Here is a 22,002-nt window from a genome sequence, read left to right as displayed (position 1 = left end):
ACACTACAGCCCTTCGATAGAGAGAAAGCAGAGGCCTGTGAGCAGTGGGCAGTGAGGGCCACCTCGTCCTACGGGTGAAAAACTTCCCAGAGCTGGGACAGATAGGCTTGGCTCCCAGCCAGTACACATGGCTAGGAGGACCCGGTCTAAAAACCTGCAAAAGCAGACTGCTTGAGTTGAGAGGGCAGAGTTAGGTGCCACAGATGCCTGCTGACCTGAGGAGACTGCAGACACACAGAGGGGCAAAAGGAAAATTTCCCCAGAGCTGTGATAGGATGGAAAAGCCCCAAACTTCTAAACTGGCAAGAAAAAAATCAAACCAAACCAAACCACCACCACCACCACCAAACAACCCACAGCTGGGTATGAAAAAAAAAATCATAGGAAGAAATATTTAGCTTGAAAATAAGAAAGTTAAGTCCTTAAGGAGAGAAGTTTAAATGTTTTTATGTTAAAAATGGAGAAAAATGCCATGACAGAGGCCATCTACAATGTCTATGATTTTGTTTCATTTTTAAAAAGATTTATTTTATGTTTGTGAGAGTACATTATAGCTCTCTTCAGACACACCAGAAGAGGGCATCAGATCTCACTACAAATGGTTGTGAGCCACCATGTGGTTGCTGGGAATTAAACTTGGGATCTCTGGAAGTGCTCTTAACCACTGAGCCATCTCTCCAGCCCTGATTCTGTTTCATTTAACAGCAAGCAAGTAATAATTTTTCAATAATGATTATAATTTTTATGTGTCTTTCTCAAGAGAGATCACAATAAAACAGACAGGAAAGGACTGGAAGGCAGAATGCTAGGTTGGAGGACATAGAATAGAGGTTAGAGGATTCTTTAAATCAGAATAAAGAGCCTTCAGAAGAATCCAATCTGGAATTTACAATAACAAGCTAAAACGGTAATTCCAGATGGGGAAAACCCATATAAGCACGAGGAACCAGAATGGCAACTCATACGGATGCAATATATTGAGTTAAGAGTACAAATTATGTTGAATGCTACCTTAGAGTCATACAATAGATTGCGTTTCATTTTGTAGAGTTTGGAGAATTAAGATATGTGTACACATTGATGCACTGTACTATTCAAACGTATCTAGAAATCCAATGGGCTTTGGACTTAAATCCTGAAAAGGCTGATGGGGATTGCACATTTGTCAGAGATGGTGGCTATCTCGGAAATGCCTATGCAGATTGAAGCTGATGGTGCTTCAACACATATATCTACTAAAATGTGACGATTTCTTAGACATTACGGCAGAAAACATGTTACAGGTATAGCTTAGAATCCTACAGGTCAAGCAATTATGGACAGAGAGAGAGAGAGAAAGAGAGAGAGAGAGAGAGAGAGACAGAGACAGAGACAGAGACAGACACAGAGACAGACACAGAGACACAGAGACACAGACACAGAGAAAGACACAGAGAGAGACAGAGAGAGAGACAGAGACAGAGACAGAGATGGAGGGACAGGCATTGGATTATTGGGAAAAAAAAAAAACTGCTTGAACTTCATCAGCCTATCAGTATTAAGGATTCCCTAACCTCAGAATGGAAGAAAGGAAATATGTTACTTTTGGTGAAAGGTTTGTCTTTGTTTCAACAGGAGAAGAAAAACTGTGGATTTATTCCAAATTGATAAAAATCAAATCTGACCAGAGGAGATCTTCTAAAGATCCCCACTACAGGCAGGAAAAAAGAAATCACAGAACCCAACAAAACAGGCAACTTGTGTTGCTGATCCCTCTACAAGGAAACGCCTTGGAAACTGGCTATGAAAATCTTTCCAGCCAGGACTTCAGCTAAACATAGCCAGTAAATCTTGTTGGCTACAGAATCCTCAGGACTTAACACGCCGTCCTATCAAATGGCAGAGAACTTTATAGTACAGTTTGGTTATACAGTCCAAAGACACATGCTTTACCTGCTCTAACAGAGAGCAAAGCATCATTTTTAGCTGAACTGTGCACACTGCACATCCTGTACGTGTATTAATGCAGAAATGTATATAAGTAGTAAAAGCTTCTATGTCCACGGACACCGATGAAATTAAAGAGGCTCTGACAGGATTCATCCTGGACGATGCTGAGATGCTGACATGCTGACACCTGTTTGTTCTGGCGTCCTGCTTGATGCAACCTCAGACTGCCTTAATAGCCGTTTCATCAAAAACCTACTTCCAGGACAGCTTCAAAGAAAGCTGCTGACCCCAGATGACCCCAATTGGTTCAGCCTCTCAGACTGTTCCAGTCAGGACTTCATTTAAGCCTGAACTTTCTCAACACACAGAGACTGGATACAGCTGACTTTCTTAAGCCTGGCCACTATCTCAATTTTTATGGGCACCCAAAAGTAAACGATGCCTCCAGGCAGCAGGAAGCAATTTTAAGAAGGTGATGCCCCCCATTCCCAAGAGGTGGTGGGTGTTTTTTTGGTCATTCAATGGATGGTGGATGTTTGTCATTATTTAAGGGGGACAATTACAAGTTGTTATAGTCTTGGGCAGGGAGGAAACAAAATAAGGGAGATAATATCCAGGGATTTCTTTTCTTCTTGCTTTTTCTTTCCTCTATTCCCTCTCTCTTATCTAGTGTTGAGGAAAAGGGGGAGAAGGGATGAAGAAACAAAGGGAGGAAATAGAATACTAGGAAACAAGGTTTCGTAGTCAGGGTTCCTATTCCTGCACAAACATCATGACCAAGAAGCAAGTTGGGGAGGAAAGGGTTTATTCAGTTTACACTTCCACATTGCTGTTCATCACCAAAGGGAGTCAGGACTGGAACTCAAGCAGGTCAGGAAGCAGGAGCTGATGCAGAGGCCATGGAGGGATGTTACTCACTGGCTTGCTTCCTCTGGCTTGCTCACCTTGCTCTCACATAGAACCCAGAGCTACCAGCCCAGGGTTGGCAGCACCCACAATGGACTGGGCCCTCCCACCTTGATCACTAGTTGAGGAAATGCCTTACAGCTGGGTCTCATGAAGGCATTTCCTCAACTGAGGCTCCTTTTTCTGTGATAACTCCAGCTTGTGTCAAGTTGACACACAAAACCAGCCAGTACAGAAGGGTAGATTAATGAATCTACTATTAGATCAAAGAACATCAACAAGACAAATATTTTTACATTGGTATGGACTTTGTTTATTAATACAGATTTAGGATCATATTTTGCTCCAGCATATTATGTACATATGTTTCAACTCTTGTTTAAGGTACTGTACCTATATAGTGGAAGTTCTAATCCCGGAAAGCTGCTATTGCAAACTGTTAAGGATAATTAGAAAATGCATGTCAGACAACCAAACTCAGGGTCATGTTAGATACTCGTCTAGTTACTTATAGTAGGATGTTTTCAAAGTTGAACAGTAATAAATATCTAGAAACAAACAAATTAGATATACTGTAGACAGAGAGATGGTCTTCAAAACTTCTAAAAATGGCATTTAAGAATGTTTTGTTAACAAAAGGTTTTTTTTTTTTTTTTTTTAACAATGAGACAGGTCTGTTCCTCGCAGCACCCCGATTCTACTTCAGAGAAGAGGATGAACATCCAAGGACCTCCTCGTGGACTTTACCTCATGTGTGGCAAGTTAGCCACTGCGGAGAGTTGGGGGTGGGCAAGAAATTACACTTTCCTCAACTAATGACAGCATGCTGTTCAAGCCAGACAAACGGGATGCAGGGAAGTTGAATGCCAAGCTTTACAGGGACAAGGGACACAAACCTTCATAATTCTTGCTTCACGGAATAGTTTGTCAGATATTCGGGGCCAGAGGGCAGAAGCTGATGCTCCAGTGACACGGAGAAACCTATGAGTAGTGTGGGGGTTGTCCAAGCTGACAGCTTTCTCTGTCATTTCTACAGTTGTGGGAACTGCTGCGCTTCCTGCCTACTCCGGATATCTATTCCTTCTAAGATCTCTGATGGGATTGAAGGCGAGTTAGTTATAATCTTACAATTAAGCTAAATGGCTTAGAATTTTAGAAAATGGTTTTTCTTTAGGTGGGCAATGCAAGTTGTGATAGAAAATGATTCGGGTACAGAATTCTAAACTCACCAAGATATGATAGACAGTAGAATGCTTTCTCCAAGGTTGCCAAATAGATATGGACTGGACATTCTGAGTGTAAATCTTACCTGACAGTTTTCATTATTGTTATTATTGTTTACAATTATTGAAAGAGAAATTACTTTTTATTGGACTAAGCATGGACATGTAGAGAGAATTTCTTGTGTACTCTATGGAAGCATCACCTGTTAATAAAAAGCTGATTGGTCAATGAGCTGGGGTGGGAGCTCCAGTAGGGAGAGAGGAACTCTGGGATAGAGTCAGGTGTGGGAAGAGATTCAGCCTGAACTCTCAGGAGACAGATACATGGAGCTGAGAAGAGGTAACCAGCTGTGTGGCACTCATAGAATAGAATAAATGAGTTAATTAAGTTATGAGCTAGTTATGAACAAGCCCAAGGTTATGATGTAGGCATTTATTCATATATAATTAGGTCTCAGAATTAATATTTCAGCAACTGGGGCATAGGTGGGAAAGCTCATGGTTACACGCATGGACCTTGAGCACATGGAAACTACAGTCTTGACTGCATGGGCCTGGAACTAAGGGGCACCAACAACCTAGAGTGTATGGTCCCTGCTCTGCATCTGGCATTGGGTGCTGGCATTGAGTGAATGGACTAATGCTGACTGTCATTGAGATTGGAGCTGTGCAACTTTGGATGAAGCCTCATAGGTTTCTGAAAATACCATTGTCAACACACAACACCCCAAGATCAAATTCTTAGCACAAAGGAGGCTAATTTTCTCCAGAGGGACAAAGGGAAAGGAATAAGAGATAAAGACAGAAGACAGAGGACAAGAGAGAAGGGAAAAGGAACAAGAGAGGAGGAAAGGATATGCGCCCCATAGGTACAAAGGTCTGCCTTTGAATATAAAGGAGACAGATATGGCCAGCCCATAGGCAAATGGCAGATTATAAAGGTAAACAGGGAAACCCTGTGCTAAGATGAGGTATTTAATTTTGATCGGACAGGTTAATTAGGTGAGTCAAAAGAGAGCTGTTGATTCCTGAACTTCAATACTCTGCAGAACAGAGCTGGAGTTACAGATAGTGAGATCCTTTGCAGGCACTGCAAATGTTCTTACTCTCAGAAACATTTCTCTTTCCCCCTGGTCATTATGTGACAAAACTTTCCCTGGGGGGAAAAACCATGCGTGTCTGCTCAACCCAAATACAGAGTCCATGGCAGGACAAAATACCAACACCACCAAAGTCCGACATGGTGAGCCAATGAGCTTTATTCAGGTTACTTACAGGAGTATGGGTGAGGGATTACTTACAGGAGTATGGGTGAAGGGTTACTTACAGGAGTATGGGTAAAAGGCTACTTAGAGGAGCCGAAAGGACTCAAAGACATTGGCATCACCAATTCCATCCAGCATGGGTGACAGCTCACAAAACCTGGGAACTTGGAGAATACTGCACATCTTGCAGGCAGCGTTGGAGAGTGTCCTTTCCAGCCACCTCTCTTGGTCCAAACATCTCACAGGTGGCTGGCTGGTTTCTGGTTTCTGGCCGGCAGTTGGTCTGATTTTAAGACCGTTCTTTGCAACTTGGCTTAGTTAGTCTGAGAGGTATGTTCAACCTTTATTGTTTACTTAGGCAGGAGGCGCCTAGGGCATCTGCTCAGTTTCAGGGACTTCCTAAAGCAATTTTGAGTTGTTTACCTTCCTGTTTAAGGAGCTTTCTGGCAGGGGAATGTTTCTGGCAGGATGGACTGTTTCAATCTCAGAGGAAACTGTTGTATAATACCAGTCTTCCTGGCACTGTTCCCTCCTCTCTGCCGGGATCTCGTAGGCTAGTGAAACATTGTTACTCTCAGAGCCGTTTATTTGCAGGTGGATTGACTGATTGAGGTTGAGCCACTTCTCCAGCCCGTTTCATTTTACTTTTAGATGTTTAAGTAGTGAGATTTTTCTCTATCGCCTAGGCTTGTTCGTAATACCTGGATTTAAATAATCCTCCTGCCTCAGCCTCTTGAGTCTGTAGCTACAGCTGTGCACCACTGCGCCTGGCTTACATTTTTTATTTTGGAAACTTTGTTTATAGAAGACTAGTGATGTGGCCAGCTGGTAGGGAAGTGAGCCTAACATGCATGGTCCCTGGCACTATAAAATGCAAAGGTGGTGCATGCCTGTAGGTGGAGGCAGGAGGGTCAGATGTTCAGCCACCCTTGTCGCCACCCCCTGTGCATGCCCTCGTGTGCCCACACACACACACACACACACACACACACACACACACACACACAGAGAGAGAGAGAAGAGAGAGAGAGAGAGAGAGAGAGAGAGAGAGAGGACAAAAAAGAGTTGCCCGGATAGCATCCTGCAGGTATGTTCAACCTGAATTACATGTGTCCCAGGACAGCTATGAACACAACCCAATACAAAACTGTAAATTTACATCAGGAGAATATCTATTTAGGGGCTTAGTTGTATATACTTTGTAAACCACAAAGTCGCAAAAGTTGGATGTGCTTAGGTGGGGGATGACCCTTTGCTCAGGGTCTCCTAATGTTACCATGTTACAACATTGTGACACATCAATCAAGATTCAGGGACTGGGGAAATGGCTCAGTCAATAAGGCCTACAAAGTGTGAGGACCTGACTTTAATCTCCAGCAGTTACAGGAGGGCACTCTGGCCAGCTCAAGTGTGGCAAGCATGGCTTTGGCAGGCCTTGCTGTTCTCCCCAGTTCTGTCTGCCTCCTAAAAACCTTTAGATTGCATTCCTAAAGCAGGCCACCAAGGTCTATTCCCTTATTTGGCCACTTCCTCCTCCTGAGGCTGAACACGAATGTCCAGCTATCAAAAAATTAAAGTCCAGCAATCAAAAGCACCCTCTCATTCACCTAAATTAAGATGCCCAATTAAAATCGTACATCTCATCCTACCTTGGGGTTTCCCTATTTACCCTTTTAACCTACCATTTGCTTATGGGCCATGTCTGTCTCCTCTCTATCCAGAGGCAGTCCTTTCTCCCTCACCCTAGGACAAATACCCCTTCCTCCCTCCCTGCCCTGTTTCTCCCCACTCCCTTGTTCTGTCTCCCTCTGTCTCCTGTCTTTGTCCCTTATCTCTGCCTTCTGTCTCTCTGGGGTGAATACATCTCCCTTGTTCTGAGAACTCGGACTTGGGGACCCTGAGTCTATACTTTTCTTTTTTACCATGTACAGAAATTCTCATTTGTGTGCTCCTAACTGGAGATTAAAATTCCTCCTCTTTTTCTGTTTTAGGTGCAGTGATCCAGTTTAGGATTTCATATAACATTTAAGACAAAATTGTTCTGGGTTTTTATTTTGTCACCTAATGCTGTTAGGTTATTGTAGAGAATGCACAAAGAATCTGCATCAAAGAGTTGCATAAAAAGTTGTTCAAGGAGGTCTCAGTCTACTGACATAGATAATACAGGATGTGAGCCCCAGGGCTGGAGAGATGGTTTAGCTGTTAAGAATATATATGGACTGGGGTTGGGGATTTAGCTCAGTGGTAGAGTGCTTGCCTAGCAAGCGCAAGGCCCTGGGTTCAGTCCCCAGCTCCGAAAAAAAGAAAAGAAAAAAAAAAGAATATATATGGACTGATCTTGCAGAGGACTGGAGTTTTGTTCCCAGCACCCATATCAGACGGCTCAAGATAACCTATAATTCCAACTCCTAGGGGGAACCCATGCCTCTGGTTTCCTCGGATACCTGAACTCATAAGCATATACACAGACAGACAGACAGACAGACACACACACACACTCTCTCTCGCAATTTTTTGCTCTCATTTCTGATTTTTTTGAGACAGGTGTTTGTTGTTGTTGTTTTTGACTTCTGAGGCTTTTATTTTTGCATGTAAACCACTGGGGGAGTCTTGATGGTGTGAGCACCCTAGAGATTACACTTGAATTCTGAGGGCTCCAGACACTGGCTGGGAAGTCAGGTGACAGACCGATCACATGATTACAAAGCTGGGATCTCCAGCAGGGATCCAGGTGGTCAGGGGTGGACATCTAAGGAAGCAGTGACATGGGAGGGGGGCAAGCACTGGGCCAACCTTGAGCCACCTGGATGACATCAGGGACAGAGGATCTGGTAGCTCCAGGGATCTCTAGTCCATGCCTTATTTGCCCAGCGGGTTCCTGAAGGCCCTGCCAGCAAACTTGGCTTTTGCTGCCCAGCTCTTCCTCGATGCTAAGGATTTGATTGTATTTGGTCAGGCACTCCAATCGGCAAGTGGCACCAGTCTTGATCTGCCCAGTGCAGAACCCCACCACCAGGTCAGCAATGAAAGTGTCCTCAGTCTCCCCAGATCGATGAAACACCATGACACCCCAGCCAATCTGGTTCACTTTGAGCAGGAGGCAGTTGCAGGACTTCTCGCCTGCAGCCTTGGCATTCCGCTTAGGGTTGGTCACTGTGAGGTCATCCCCCACCACCTGGATGTCTGCACTAGCTGTGAACTTCTGCCAAGCATCCCGGTCATCCTGGTCAAAGGATCTTCAATGGACACCACTGGGTAGTCCTTGATGAAGGACTTGTACAGGTCGGCCAGCTGGTCTGGTGTGATGTAGTGACTGGCGTCATCCGGAGACTTGAAGTCCAGGTCATACTTGCCAGCCCTGTAGAACTCCGAGGCAGCCACATCCATGCCGATGACAACCTAGTCAGTGGAGCCGGCCTTTGCCATTGCAGACTTGAGCAGCTCCAGTCTGTTAGGTGCAAATCCGCCCTCATCACCTACATTGGTAGCATCTTTCCCATACTTCTCCTTGATGACGTTCTTCAGGTTGTGGTAAACCTCTGCTCCAATGCGCATGGCTTTCTAGAAAGAGGATGCCCCCACAGGCAGGATCATGAACTCTTGCATGGTCAGCTTGTTGCCAGCGTGAGAACTGCCGTTGATCACATTGAAAGCTGGGTCTGGCAGGATGACTTCAGGGTTGCCGGCCAAGTCAGCAATGTGACGGTAAAGGGGCACCCCCTTCTCCACGGCACCAGCCTTGCAGACAGCCAGGGACACCCCCAGGATGGCATTTGTACCAAATTTAGATTTATTCTCCGTGCCGTCCATCTCGATCAATCTTCTCCTGCTCCACAACATTCAGTTTCTTGCTAACCAGAGCAGGTACAACAGTGTTATTGATGTGCTCAACAGCCTTTGACACACCCTTCCCCATGAAGCGGGTCTTATCATTGTCTCGGAGTTCTAGGGCCTCATAGAAGCCAGTGGACGCACTGCTGGGCACCGCAGCACGGAAGAGACTTTTTGTAGAGTGGAGATCCACCTCAACGGTGGGATTCCCACGGGAGTCAAAGATCTGTCTGGCATGGACCCTGAGAATGGACATGGTAAAGTTCTGGTAGTCAGACCGCTGCAGGAGAAGGAAAGAGGGTTCTGTAGATACCGAAGAGAGCCTTTTTTTTTTTTTTTTTTGGAGACAAGAGTTTCTCAGTTTCTCTGTGTAGCTCTGGCTGTCCTGGAACTTGCTCTGTAGATCAGGCTGCTCTGGAACTCACAGAGATCCCCCTGCCACGGAGATCTTAAATTCCTGGATTAAAAATGTGTGTGCCATGGAATATTACTCAGCTATCAAAAACAACGAGTTTATGAAATTCGTAGGCAAATGGTTGGAACTGGAAAATATCATCCTGAGAGAGCTAACCCAATCACAGAAAGACATACATGGTATGCACTCATTGATAAGTGCCTATTAGCCCAAATGCCTGAATTACCCTAGATGCCTAGAACAAATGAAACTCAAGACGGATGATGAAAATGTGAATGCTTCACTCCTTTAAAAGGGGAACAAGAATACCCTTGGCAGGGAAGAGAGAGGCAAAGATTAAAACAGAGACTGAAGGGATACCCATTCAGAGCCTGCCCCACATGTGGCCCATACATATAGAGCCACCCAATTAGACAAGATGGATGAAGCAAAGAAGTGCAGACCGACAGGAGCCGGATGTAGATCGATCCTGAGAGACACAGCCAGAATACAGCAAATACAGAGGCGAATGCCAGCAGCAAACCACTGAACTGAAAATAGGACCCCCGTTGAAGGAATCAGAGAAAGAACTGGAAGAGCTTGAAGGGCTCTTCAGACCCCATATGAACAACAATGCCAAGCAACCAGAGCTTCCAGGGACTAAGCCACTACCCAAAGACTATACATGGACTGACCCTGGACTCTGACCTCATAGGTAGCAATGAATATCCTAGTAAGAGCACCAGTGGAAGGGGAAGCCCTGGGTCCTGCTAATACTGAACCCCCCCAGTAATGAACTAGACTGTTGGGGGGAGGCGGCAATGGGGGGAGGTGAGGAGGGAAACACCCATAAGGAAGGGGAGGGGAGGGGATGTTTGCCGAAAAGGAAAGGGAATAACAATTTTCGAAATGTATATAAGAAATATTCAAGTTAATAAAAAAAAAAAAAAGAAAAAAAAAAAAAAATTATACACAGTCCTAAAAAAAAAAAAAAAAAATGTGTGTGCCACCATCACTGGGAGATATATGGATATGTGTATATGCATATATATCCATTATATATGTTTATGCAGGTATACATATATAACTACATATATACACATGCACATATATTAATTATACCAATATATAATTATATAGTTTATAGCTGAATTAATATGCAATCAACATATAATAATACATTAACATATAATAATTAATATATTAATCTAAGAAAAATAAGCCTCAGTTGTGCAGAGTAAAGAGCACATCTAGACATCAAAAAACACTTTTTTTTTTTTTTTTAAGTTCTTTTTTTTAGAGCTGGGGACCGAATCAGTGGTACCTTGTGCTTCCTAGGTAGCGCTCGAAAAAAAAAATACCACTGAACTAAATCCCCAGCCCCCATCCAGAAGACACTTATGGAGGTCAGAGGAACACACATGCATGTTCAGCATGTTCAGCACATAAAACATTTAAAGATAAAGGAGTTTAATGTACTTTCAGTATGTAGAACTACATAAATGTTGGAAGAAATATTTGTGAAAATATACATTAACGAAGTGAGTATTTGAGACTTGAGAAGTCACCTCAGATCAGTAGTGACTAACTACTTAATAAGATGAAATAAAAACTACCAAATTCTGGGCCAGTAATATGGCTGTGGTAGTTTGTGTATGCTGGGCCCAGGGAGTGGCGCTGTTAGAAGGTGTGACCTTGTTGGAGCAGGTGTGGCCCTGTTGGAGCAGGTGTGGCCCTGTTGGAGTGGGCGTGGCCCTGTTGGAGTGGGCGTGGCCCTGTTGGAGTGGGTGTGGCCCTGTTGGAGTGGGTGTGGCCCTGTTGGAGTAGGTGTGTCACTGTGGTGTGGGCTTGAAGACCCTCATCCTAGCTGCTGGGAAGTCCGTATTTTGCTAGTAGCTTTCAGATGAAGGTGTAGAACTCTCGGCTCCTCCTGCACCATGCCTGCCTGGATGCTGCCATGGTCCTGCCTTGATGATAATGGACCGAACCTCTGAACCTGTAAGCCAGCCCCAATTAAATGTTGTCCTTATAAGAGTTGCCTTGGTCACGGTATCTGTTCACAGCAGTGAACCCTGACTAAGGCAGTGACTCAGCAGGTGAAAACACTAGTTGCTAAGCTCGATGACCGGAATTGGATCCTATGCTGGAAAGAAACAACTGACTCCTGAAAGTTGTCCTCTGAGCTCCGTATGGAAGCTGCAGCATTAGTGTTCTCTCCTGCGTGCTAAATCAATAAATAATGTTATAAGCAAATTATATATATTAAAAAGCACCAATCCGGGGTTGGGGATTTAGCTCAGTGGTAGAGCGCTTGCCTAGGAAGCGCAAGGCCCTGGGTTCGATCCCCAGCTCCGAAAAAAAGAAGCAAAAAAAAAAAAAGCACTAATCCCTCGCTCACTCTCTTCTTTGGACTGATATTTGCTTGGTTTTATTGAGATGGGCCCTTGTTATGAAGCCAGCTGACCTTAAACGTGTCCCAGTTCTTTTGTAGTCTCCATCCACTGTGCCACCGTACCTGGCTTGTTATTTATTTATTGTGAGACAGGGTCTCCCTATGTAGCTTGGGCTGACTTGAACTTTCTATCCTCCTGCCTCAGTTTCCCAATTGTGGAATTTCTGTCTCCTTCTGCCATGCCTGACTCCTCCTTTCTTTTCTTATGATCCTCCCCCAATGCACTGACTGTAAAATAGGAGAAGGGAAAAGAGGGACACATTGACAAATGTATTATTGTCTTAATTATACAGATGTAAATTATTGTCTTAGGGTTTCCGTTGCTGTGGTGAAACACCATGACCAAAAAGCAAGTTGGGGTGAAAGAGTTTATTTGGCTTACACTTTCAGATCATAGTCAATCATTAAAGGAAGTCAAGACAGGAACTCAAGCTAGAACCTGGAGTCAGGGGCTGATGCAGAGGCCATGTAGGGATGCTACTTACTGCCCTGCTCCTCCTGGCTTACTCAGCTTGCTTTCTTACACAAATACAGGACCACCAGTGATGCCCAGGGATGGCATCACTCACAATGGGCTGTGCCTTCCCCCATCAATCATTAATTGAGAAAGTGCCTTATAGCTGGGTCTTAAGGAAGCATTTCTTCCACTGATGCTCATTCCTCCTCACGACTCTAGCTCGTGTAAGGTTGGCACGCCAAACCAGCCAGTGCAATCATGATTTATAATTATGATGTAAATAGTAAATAGCACCATATATAGGATATATATTCTGGTATTTGCTTTACATGTCTGTTTAAGATGTGATTCTGAAATTGTATAATAGATTTTTAGTTCTAAAAATGTTTCCATAATGATATTCCTATGTGTTGTCAATGGAACAGCCTTCTCTAATGTCTATGTTTCCTATCAAATTAAAACAGTAGCAAGTAGACTTGCGAGCCTTTAGTAATGTTGAATGAATGAGTTAATTAATGAAACTGGGAGCCTTAGGAAAAACAGGGCACTGGTAGATAGAAAGTGTTATTTTTTAAATTTATTTATTATATATAAGTACAGTGTAGCTGTCTTCAGGCACACCAGAAGAGAACACCAGATCCCATCACAGATGGCCGTGAGCCGCCATGTGGCTGCTGGGACTTGGAAGAGCAGTCAGTGCTCTCAACTGCCGAGCCATCTCCCCAGCCTGATAGAGAGTATTATTAAACCGAGAAAGAAAACCAGTAATGAGATCAATGAAGATGAGCAGTTTGGTCCTGGTGTGTGGGTCAGCGGAACGGAAGGAAGAGAGAGCTTTAAGACAGTCTTCCTTAGAGGGTAACTACATAATTACTTAAACTGCCTCTTCGCCATCTTTCCCCCGGCAGGCCGACATCTGTCTCCATGAAGGTCGAGCTGTGCAGTTTTAGCAGATACAAGACCTACCCGGGACACGGGCGACGCTATGCCAGGACCGATGGGAAGGCTTTCCAGTTTCTTAATGCCAAATGTGAGTCCGCATTCCTTTCCAAAAGGAACCCTCGGCAAATTAACTGGGCTGTCCTCTACAGAAGAAAACACAAGAAAGGGCAGTCGGAAGAAATTCAAAAGAAAAGAACCCGCCTTGCAGTCAAGTTCCAGCGGGCCATCACGGGTGCTTCTCTGGCTGATATAATGGCCAAGAGGAATCAGAAACCAGAAGTTAGGAAAGCTCAGCGAGAACAGGCTATCAGGGCTGCCAAGGAAGCAAAAAAGGCTAAGCAGGCATCAAAGAAGACAGCAATGGCTGCTGCCAAGGTTCCCCTAAAGGCAGCCCCTAAACAAAAGATGGTGAAGCCTGTCAAGGTCTCTGCTCCCAGAGTTGGTGGGGAACGCTAATTTGGTAGATGAGAGTTTAAAAATAAAGATTTGTCTTTAACTCTAAAAAAAAAAAATTACTTAAACTGAAGCTTAATCAATAAACTCTTATTTTTATGCTATGAAAGATTTGCTTCTATAAGTACCATAAGAAAATCCAAAGACGGGGTTGGGGATTTAGCTCAGTGGTAGAGCGCTTGCCTAGCAAGCGCAAGGCCCTGGGTTCGGTCCCCAGCTCCGAAAAAAAGAAAAAAATAATCCAAAGACAAAAAAAAGAAAAAAAAAAAAAAAAAAAAAAAAAACCCCAAAGACACAATTATAGATAAGGGGTTTTGTTTTGTTTTGGTTTTGTTTTTCTTTGTTTTAAAGGAGAGGAGTTATAAGTTTAGCTTGAAGATAAAATATAAAATATAAAGATAAAATATAGTATTTTTTTTTAAGGGCCCAAGCTCAATGACCATCACCTTAAATAAAAGTAAATAAAACCAAGGAATCAGTACAATGGACTCTCCTGAGAGCTAAATAACTCTAAGGCCCATTCCATTTAGTAGTCTGCAGTAGCAGATGAAATGGAGTCCCATTCCCATGAACTTGAATGCTCATAATAAAATAACCTTTGGCTCCTCTGTCGTTACATAGTTATTATTATAAATGCTGGGACAGCTCCTGTTGCCCATCAATTGCCAGGTGTCTCCACTAGTAGCTGGAACTCCCACATGTGAAATTATCCTCCCAGATCTGCATCTGTGAAATGGGTAGGCAGTTTTCTGAGGGTAGGCAGCGTTCTGAGTTCGTTGGTCCTTTGTGGTTTTAATGTTGCTTGAAATAAGGCAGAAGCAATGTTAGCTTTTCAGCACCTTGGAGAATGTTCTGTTCAGATTCTAAAAGCGGGATATACCTGTGTGAAAAAGCTTAGTTCGCTTGTGGTTTTCATTGTAACTTCTACTTGGGTCCTAAGAGCTCCGTTTAGAACATCCGTTTTGTCACACTGACAAATACTTGAGAGAATAGACTGGGAAAGCCTGCGGACCTGGCAGTATCCGAGGAAAGTACCTGACTGGGAACACACAAAGTGCTTGCCATGCTAGCATGAGATCCTGAGTTCAGTCCCTAGCAACCACAACAAAAGGGCATGGAGGTGCCATTTTAATCCCAGAACTCTAGCGGGCAGATCTCTGACTTCGAAGGCAGCCTGGTTTGCAGACTGAGTTCCTGGATAAGTCTATATGCACATATATATAAACATGAAAAAAAACATGTATATATTCAAAGAACACGAGGAAACAAAATTTTTCCAATCAGATTTTAAACTGTTCTTTTTTTTTTTTTTTTTTTTTTTTTTTTTTTCCGGGGCTGTGGACCGAACCCAGGGCCTTGGGCTTGCTAGGCAAGCGCTCTACCACTGAGCTAAATCCCCAACCCCTGGATTTTAAACTGTTCTTAATGGGGTCTTGGTCACTATTGAAATTATTACAGTGGGAAAACTATTCATCAACATTGACATTACTTGGAGAAAAACTCAGGAATGGGTACAGGGATGTGAGGAGAGGCTGCTGTGTGAAATCCATGTACCTGAGTGTGGAAACTGATGTCTCAGGGCTCTTCTGCCTTCTTTGCTCTCGGTGTATAGTAACACTGGAAGGTCATGTGGCTTGTTGTATCTTCTCAAAATCCTGGTTATGTTAATCATTACCTGCCACCACTTCCTTTCCAGATTGGCCTAAACTTGGCTCAATATACCTTGGCTTTGGTGTTTGACTTGGAATTTGTTATTTGAAAGATTAATTTGCTTAGAGTTGAATGTGCAAGCAGAAGATGTCTAGGAGTTGTGCTGAGGTGGAATCACATCCTTGCCTCAGACAGAACCTTAGGCTCAAAATAGTCCACAGCACTCATCCTGTGTTGGGTCTGTGGCACTCTTTTTTTTTTTTTCATCTTTATTAACTTGAGTATTTCTTATTTACATTTCAATTGTTATTCCCCTTCCCAGTTTCCGGGCCAACATCCCCCTAACCCCTCCCCTCCCTCTCTATATGGGCTTCCCCTCCCCATCCTCCCCCCATTACCGCCCTCCCCACAACAATCACTGGGGGTTCAGTCTTGGCAGGACCAAGGGCTTCCCCTTCCACTGGTGCTCTTACTAGGATATTCATGTGACACTCTTAACTATTGTTATTCACAACCATTTGATCTGAGTGAAAATCATCTGTAAGGAGGGTTTAGAACAGTGATGTCCCTCAGACATTGCTGGAGGTGCCAAATGGGTAGCCCTGTGAGAAGCCATGTACAACTCTTCTGAAAGTTCACCCTTTTGACACAGCGATTCCAGAAGAAGAAGTAGGTGTCAGCAGAGAAACTGGCACATTAGTGTTGTAGGGGTTCACCTCAGAGCAGCCATGAAGCAAAACTATCCAGATGTCCATCAGTCAGAAAGTGGAAAGGTACAATGTTGTCCAGCCTTTCCATGGACTGTGGCTGAGTTTGATTATACCTGCCAGTATTTGGCTTTGAATTAGTCAGCCTTATCTTACTGGAATTCCATCTGATAGCATCCCATTCCAAGTTTTACCTTGGATTGTGGTTATGGAGATTTCCTAGCTGTTTGTGCTGGTAGTTTTGGCTCCCCTGTCAGGTACCGTATGGTAAGGGACCTCATGCTGAAAAAATGCAGCTCTTGCATGGACTGAGGAAACAGTGAGCCCGAGGACAGAAGAGGCTCACCTGCCCCCACCCAGTGCTCTGTTGCCTGAAATCAGCCTCCTGTGCACAGCCTTGTGAACTTGCTAAGCAGGCTTGGCTAACAGGCCTGGATGTCACATTTATAATTTCTGATTTTCAGGGCAATGCACTTTATTGGCTGAGCTGTCTTTAGGCTATGCTCACTGTGTACTTACCCCATTCCAGGTTTTTTTTTTTCTTATGCCACAATAGTAGCCTGGGTGATCTCTTATATCACCACTGACTGGGAAACTAACCACATTCTGCAAAATACTCTGCTTGTATGTGTGAACAAATATATTTGGGTGAGTTCAAAAGTGTGTATGTCTGGGTGTCTGTCTGTCTGTGTCTGTATACATGCATGCCTCCGTGGACAATATAATCTTCTAATGACCAGGATGAGGAGAGAATGGAGGAAAGTCTACAGGACCCCCTGAATCAGAAAAAAATGGTCACTGAGCAAAAAGCCTTGGCTGAGAAGATGCAGCATAATTTCGCTGTCACTGAGAGGATTTAAAAGCAGTGGATGGGAGGACCCAAGTAGATTCCCTGTCCTTATAAACTGTCTTATTGGGTGTGTGACTTTCTACATAGTTCTCAGCATCTGTCAGCTAGGAGCAGCCAGAATATTATTCTTGTATAATGTGCATGTGATCCATAGAGATTCTGGCTGTTGTGCACTGATCTGTCCAGTCTGAGCTCTCTAGTGTTGTCTGAGACCAGTGCCTTTAAGTCTCCCCACAAATAGTTTTACGATACCCATAAACAAAGGAGTGGCATAGTTTATTTTCTGCATGAATATCTCCTTTAGAGTTCAATGCCTCCTCTTGGCAAGATTTCCATGTAGCATATTCTTGCTAAATATAATATCACTTCAGTGTTCATGTACTTCTTGAGATATTGTTTCTCTGGGTCTTTGCAGGTAGTGTGGTTGTAAGTGGAACTCAGGCAGATTCCTGCACTGGAGGAATAATAATAGCCTTCATTTCAGTGATGGCCAGGCTTCCAAGGCCTTCCTATTGTTTTCTAGGTTGGTCACATCTCTCCTCAACTGACATTGAGACATTGCTACATGATATTAAAATATAATATACATGTACGATTGGAATTATCTGCTGTTCACTGTTCAATTTTTAGTATTTTTAAAAGCTGAGAAAATATGCAGGCCTGTGGTATCTTTTACCCTTCTCTCTTGGGCATGAGAGAATGACATCAGATGAAAGATCATCCTGGATTGTCCTGCTGAATTGTGCTGCTGTGTATGGGATACGCAGTGACATGGCAGGTCCTTACCAGGCCTTTTCCACCCCTAGGTGTGAAACACTGCAGCAGAAGCTTGCCCAGGGCCCAGACCAGGACTACAGCTCTCAGAGACAGAACTGTCCACCAGGATCACTGAGGGTGCAAAGATTGACAACACCTCCTGCATCTCAGTCCTGGTAACCATAGCAATCTTGGACTGCATTTGAAAGACGTTGAGATATCGCCTATCACATGTCTCAGGCATGTTTTGGAGGACTTGTTGTCCATTGCCAATAAACCACCCCCAATGAGGCATGTCTATATTCATCTTGAAGAAATTGTTACCATCTTGCCTGCCCTTCTGCTGTGTTTACAAGGCCAGCAACAGGCTGTAGGTGTATGTTGCAAATCTGCAGTAATTCAATGCTACTTAACTCACCTGTTTTATTTGGTTTTTGGTTTGAAGTTTGATTGCTTTATGTGTTTGGTTTATTTTGTTTTCATTTGAAATTTTGTTATTTTATTTGTTAACTTTTGGTTTTTTTTAATTAGTATGCTATATTCATAAGGCTATATACATTGAACTACTTGACTCCCCACTTTAAGATGTTGTTGAATAAATGAATTTTTGCCTATAAATAAAAATGTGACCTCTAACCATTCACTCACAAGACCGTCCTGAGTCATGTGTGGTTCTTCCTCCTGTAACAGCACAAGTATAAGGCAACAGTGCTTTTCTGCAAGTCTCATGCAGCTTAGGCTTCATCATCAGTTCACAGCCAGCCAGAGCTGCACAGGAAACTGTGCTCCTGATGTAGACAGTGTGTCATGCTCTGTGGGACCCACCTTCATCATGAAAAATATCCTTGCTGTATCCTTGTGCTCACAAATTTAGCCTCCTTTATAATGACAAAGAAGGGAGAAACACGGAAGTATTTCTCTAATACATTAGAGGAAATAAAAACATTCAGTGTGGGAATATAAAAGAGATCAGGACACACAGAGCTGTATGCCTGTGGATTCCTTGAAATATAGCATCAGTTGTGACTGCTGATTTAATGAATTCCACCAATGTTGAGGAATGAATATTTTTATTATTCTTGTTGGTGGTTTCTTTGTTGTTATTCTTGATAATGATATTTTTGCTTAGTTCTTCTTGATATGTATCTTAGCTTCTTTTGTGGGGGAGGTGTTTCAATTTTGAATTATTTCCTTTTTGCAATTTTTGGTGGATTTTTTTTTACCTATATTTCAAATAGTATGCCTCTTCCCAGTTTCAGCTCATAAAACCCCCTATTCTCTCTCCACAATCCCTGCCTCCATGAAGGAGCTACCCTACAGGCCCACTCTTCCCCTCCCACCTTCCCATGTGTGGTCGCATGCTATTCTGCCAGCAGCCAGCAGAGGGCAGGGGATTTCACCCGGACCTGAAGTGACAGAGGATTGTTAATCACCTCTTAGGTCCTCTGGGATTCAAATTCTCACACAGATGAGTCATGTCTCAGTCCCCATGCTGGACTTTTGTTCTTTCTTGTGTGGTGCCTTAGTTGGACTGGATCACACCCTAGTAAAGGGAGAAGTTTCTGGACACCTGTAGAGACACAGGATTAGTCACGATAATGGTCAAAACTGCCAGGCATCCATGTAGGGCATTAGTGGGTTCAGGATCCTGCCTCAGATTCTCAGCATTGTCAGGGTTGGGGTAGATCTCTCACAGCTCATCCTGGAAGGCAATGCAGATTCAGGCCCATCAGATGAGGTGAAGAATTGAGGAGCTCTCCTGGGAGTGGAGCTGGTGAGTAAGTCACATTGATGAACAATCAAAGCAGTGTTGAGGGGAAGCCTCAGGCTAGCCTGGGGTATGGAGCCTACAGCAGAGACCACACACTTCTGGTGGAGAATGTTTGCTTTCTAGACCAGGAATGGAGAGGGGTGGTAGATGCTTCTCTTTTACCACATTAGATCTCACAGTATAGTAGGAAGAGTTTTTTCCCCTATAAATAAGTGACTCCTGTGCTGTTCCACTAATGATGTGACTTTTAAGACCATATGTCAGGGACATGATGCTTGGAGGAAGGGATCCCATGAGTCTACAGATTTCTGCTGTCAAACCAGGGTCAAAACGAATCTACTCCTTATGAATGACAGAGAGATACACAGAGAACATCACTGTAGACACAGAGCTCCTTCTGTTCATGACTGAGGTGATCAGAGTGTGAGCTGTGTCAGCAAGTCCAGGATTTGCCTCCAACTCCCCAAACCTGAGCTCCTTCCCTAAGACACATGTGGTTTAAGGAAAGAGCAAACCTGCCACACACTGTCCTCTGATTTTAACGTTTCTGTAGGTGCAAGGTCTTAGCCCACAGAGACTGAGACATCTAGCTAATATTCCTATCTCATGTTCTAATCCCTCCCTCTGATGTAATCATGAAAGTGTATTAGTTTGTGCTTCATTTGAGGGATTTCATTGGTATTTATTTTTGTTTTCTAGAAGCTATGAGAACTCGGAAGGCCTGCAGCAGAGCATTTCATCCCATGAACCAATGGCTTAAGGGAATGTGATCACTGAGAATGTGTAACTGAGCTGAGACTTATACTCTGCCTTTTTTTTGGATTCTTTTAATTTACATTTTAAATGTTATCCCCATTCCTGGTTTCCCCTCCAGAAACCTGATATCCCACCCATCCCTGCCTCTATGAGGGTGGTCCCTCTCCTACCCACCTACTTTCTCCTCTGTGCCACCCTGACATTCCTTTACTCTAGGAAATTGATCCTTGAGAGAATCAATGGTCTTTCCTCCCATTGATGTCAGACCTGGCTATCCTCTGCTATATATTCATAGCAGATGAAACTATAGCTTCATCTCCATGTTCTCTTTGGGCGGTGGTTTATTCCCTGGGAGCTCTGGGGAGATCTGATTCGTTGATATTGTGTTCTTCTTATGGGGTTGCAAACCCCTTCAGCTACTTCATTCCTTTCTCTAATTCCCACATTGGGACCCAGTTTCCAGTTCATCAATTGTCTGCAAGTATCTGCCTCTGTATTTGTCAAGCCCAGGCAGAGTCTCAGGACAGCTATATCGCCCTCCTGTCAGCATCCACTTCTTGGCATCTGTCTGGGCTTGGTGTCTGTACATGGGTTGGATCCCCTGGTTGGGCCAGTCTCTGGATGGCCTTTCCCTCACTCTTTCCTATACATACTGCCTCCATATATGCCTCTGTGAATATTTTTGCTCCCCCTCTAAGAAGACCTGAAGCATTGAGTCTAGCTTGAGTCTTGGTTCCCTCACTTTTGGGGATTTTAACTTTTAAGAACGGACAGAAAGTTTACAATTTGATGTTTGCCCTATACCTGAGCCTGTATTTTTCCGGGCCAATGGAGTTTTCACTGCAGAAAATGGGATTGTAAGAGAAAGACTTAATAAAAACACATGGCTTAACATATTGAAACCATGGCCTCTCTCAAGGCATACTCAATGAAACAATATACTCCAACTTGCATACATTTAAAGGTGTAGGAAAAAGATATTGGCCTCTGGGAAATAGCAAAAACTTTGGGAATTGGACTATACGTCACATGAATGGACCATGGTTTATACATTTCAGGGAGAACAATCTCCTTCATCCAAGGTTTTCAAATCTTTGGGTGTTATCCAAGATGTTCTATCCATATCAATCCCTATCCTCAGCAACTGAGTGGTAATGAAGCAGTGAGAACTCTGAAGCTCTGGAAGGAGAGTGTGCGAATGGGTGTTTCCTGGCTCAAAAGTGAGTCTCTGGAAAAGGCACTGCAGACACTGGTCAGTCAGGGTAGAGGGAGTTAGCAAGGAAGCTGTGGCATTTCCCAGTGACATCACCAGTAGGGTCTTCCCTGAAAATTCTCTTGTATCCAGGAGAACCCTAGAATCTTCTGTGATGTCACCAGTGTTGTGGTGACACCAACTGCCTGTGTGCTATCCCTTCAGAGACTAATGGGTTCAGAAGCAGGCATGTTCTCCAGGATCCTCAGTCTCTTTCGGAGGGAAAATCATATTCATGCAGAGACCAGACCAAGGCAGAATGAGGCCAGCTTCTATCAAGTTGGGGATGAAGAAGAAAGAAATCGTTCTGGGGAAGGCTCAGTGAGTACTCTGAAGGGGTTGGGGAGCTTCCTAGAGGAGGTTGGCCTGAGCTGCTCCTTCCAGGAGTAGGACGTATGATTTGGGCCT

General features: G+C 43.8%; 1 protein-coding gene and 1 pseudogene across 1 annotated transcript; one reads left to right on the top strand and one right to left on the bottom strand.

The window, feature by feature from the left end:
• Nucleotides 1-8,182: 8,182 nt before the first annotated feature.
• LOC116889350 lies at nucleotides 8,183-9,425 on the bottom strand (annotated as a pseudogene).
• Nucleotides 9,426-13,366: 3,941 nt separating this feature from the next.
• LOC116889339 (60S ribosomal protein L24-like) lies at nucleotides 13,367-13,894 on the top strand. The gene has a single exon (XM_032890457.1). It carries the CDS (start codon nucleotides 13,382-13,384, stop codon nucleotides 13,853-13,855), a length of 474 nt encoding a protein of 157 aa, XP_032746348.1. The 5' UTR covers nucleotides 13,367-13,381; the 3' UTR covers nucleotides 13,856-13,894.
• Nucleotides 13,895-22,002: the final 8,108 nt, after the last annotated feature.

The sequence above is a fragment of the Rattus rattus genome, chromosome 1 (genome assembly GCF_011064425.1).
Source record: "Rattus rattus isolate New Zealand chromosome 1, Rrattus_CSIRO_v1, whole genome shotgun sequence".
In the NCBI taxonomy this organism is placed as follows: domain Eukaryota; kingdom Metazoa; phylum Chordata; class Mammalia; order Rodentia; family Muridae; genus Rattus; species Rattus rattus.
This window is presented reverse-complemented; position numbering and strand designations above follow the sequence as displayed.

What these genes read in the sequence shown, in the direction of transcription:
- LOC116889339 (XM_032890457.1), top strand. Translation starts at nt 13,382, where the DNA reads ATGAAGGTCGAGCTGTGCAGTTTTAGCAGATACAAGACCTACCCGGGA.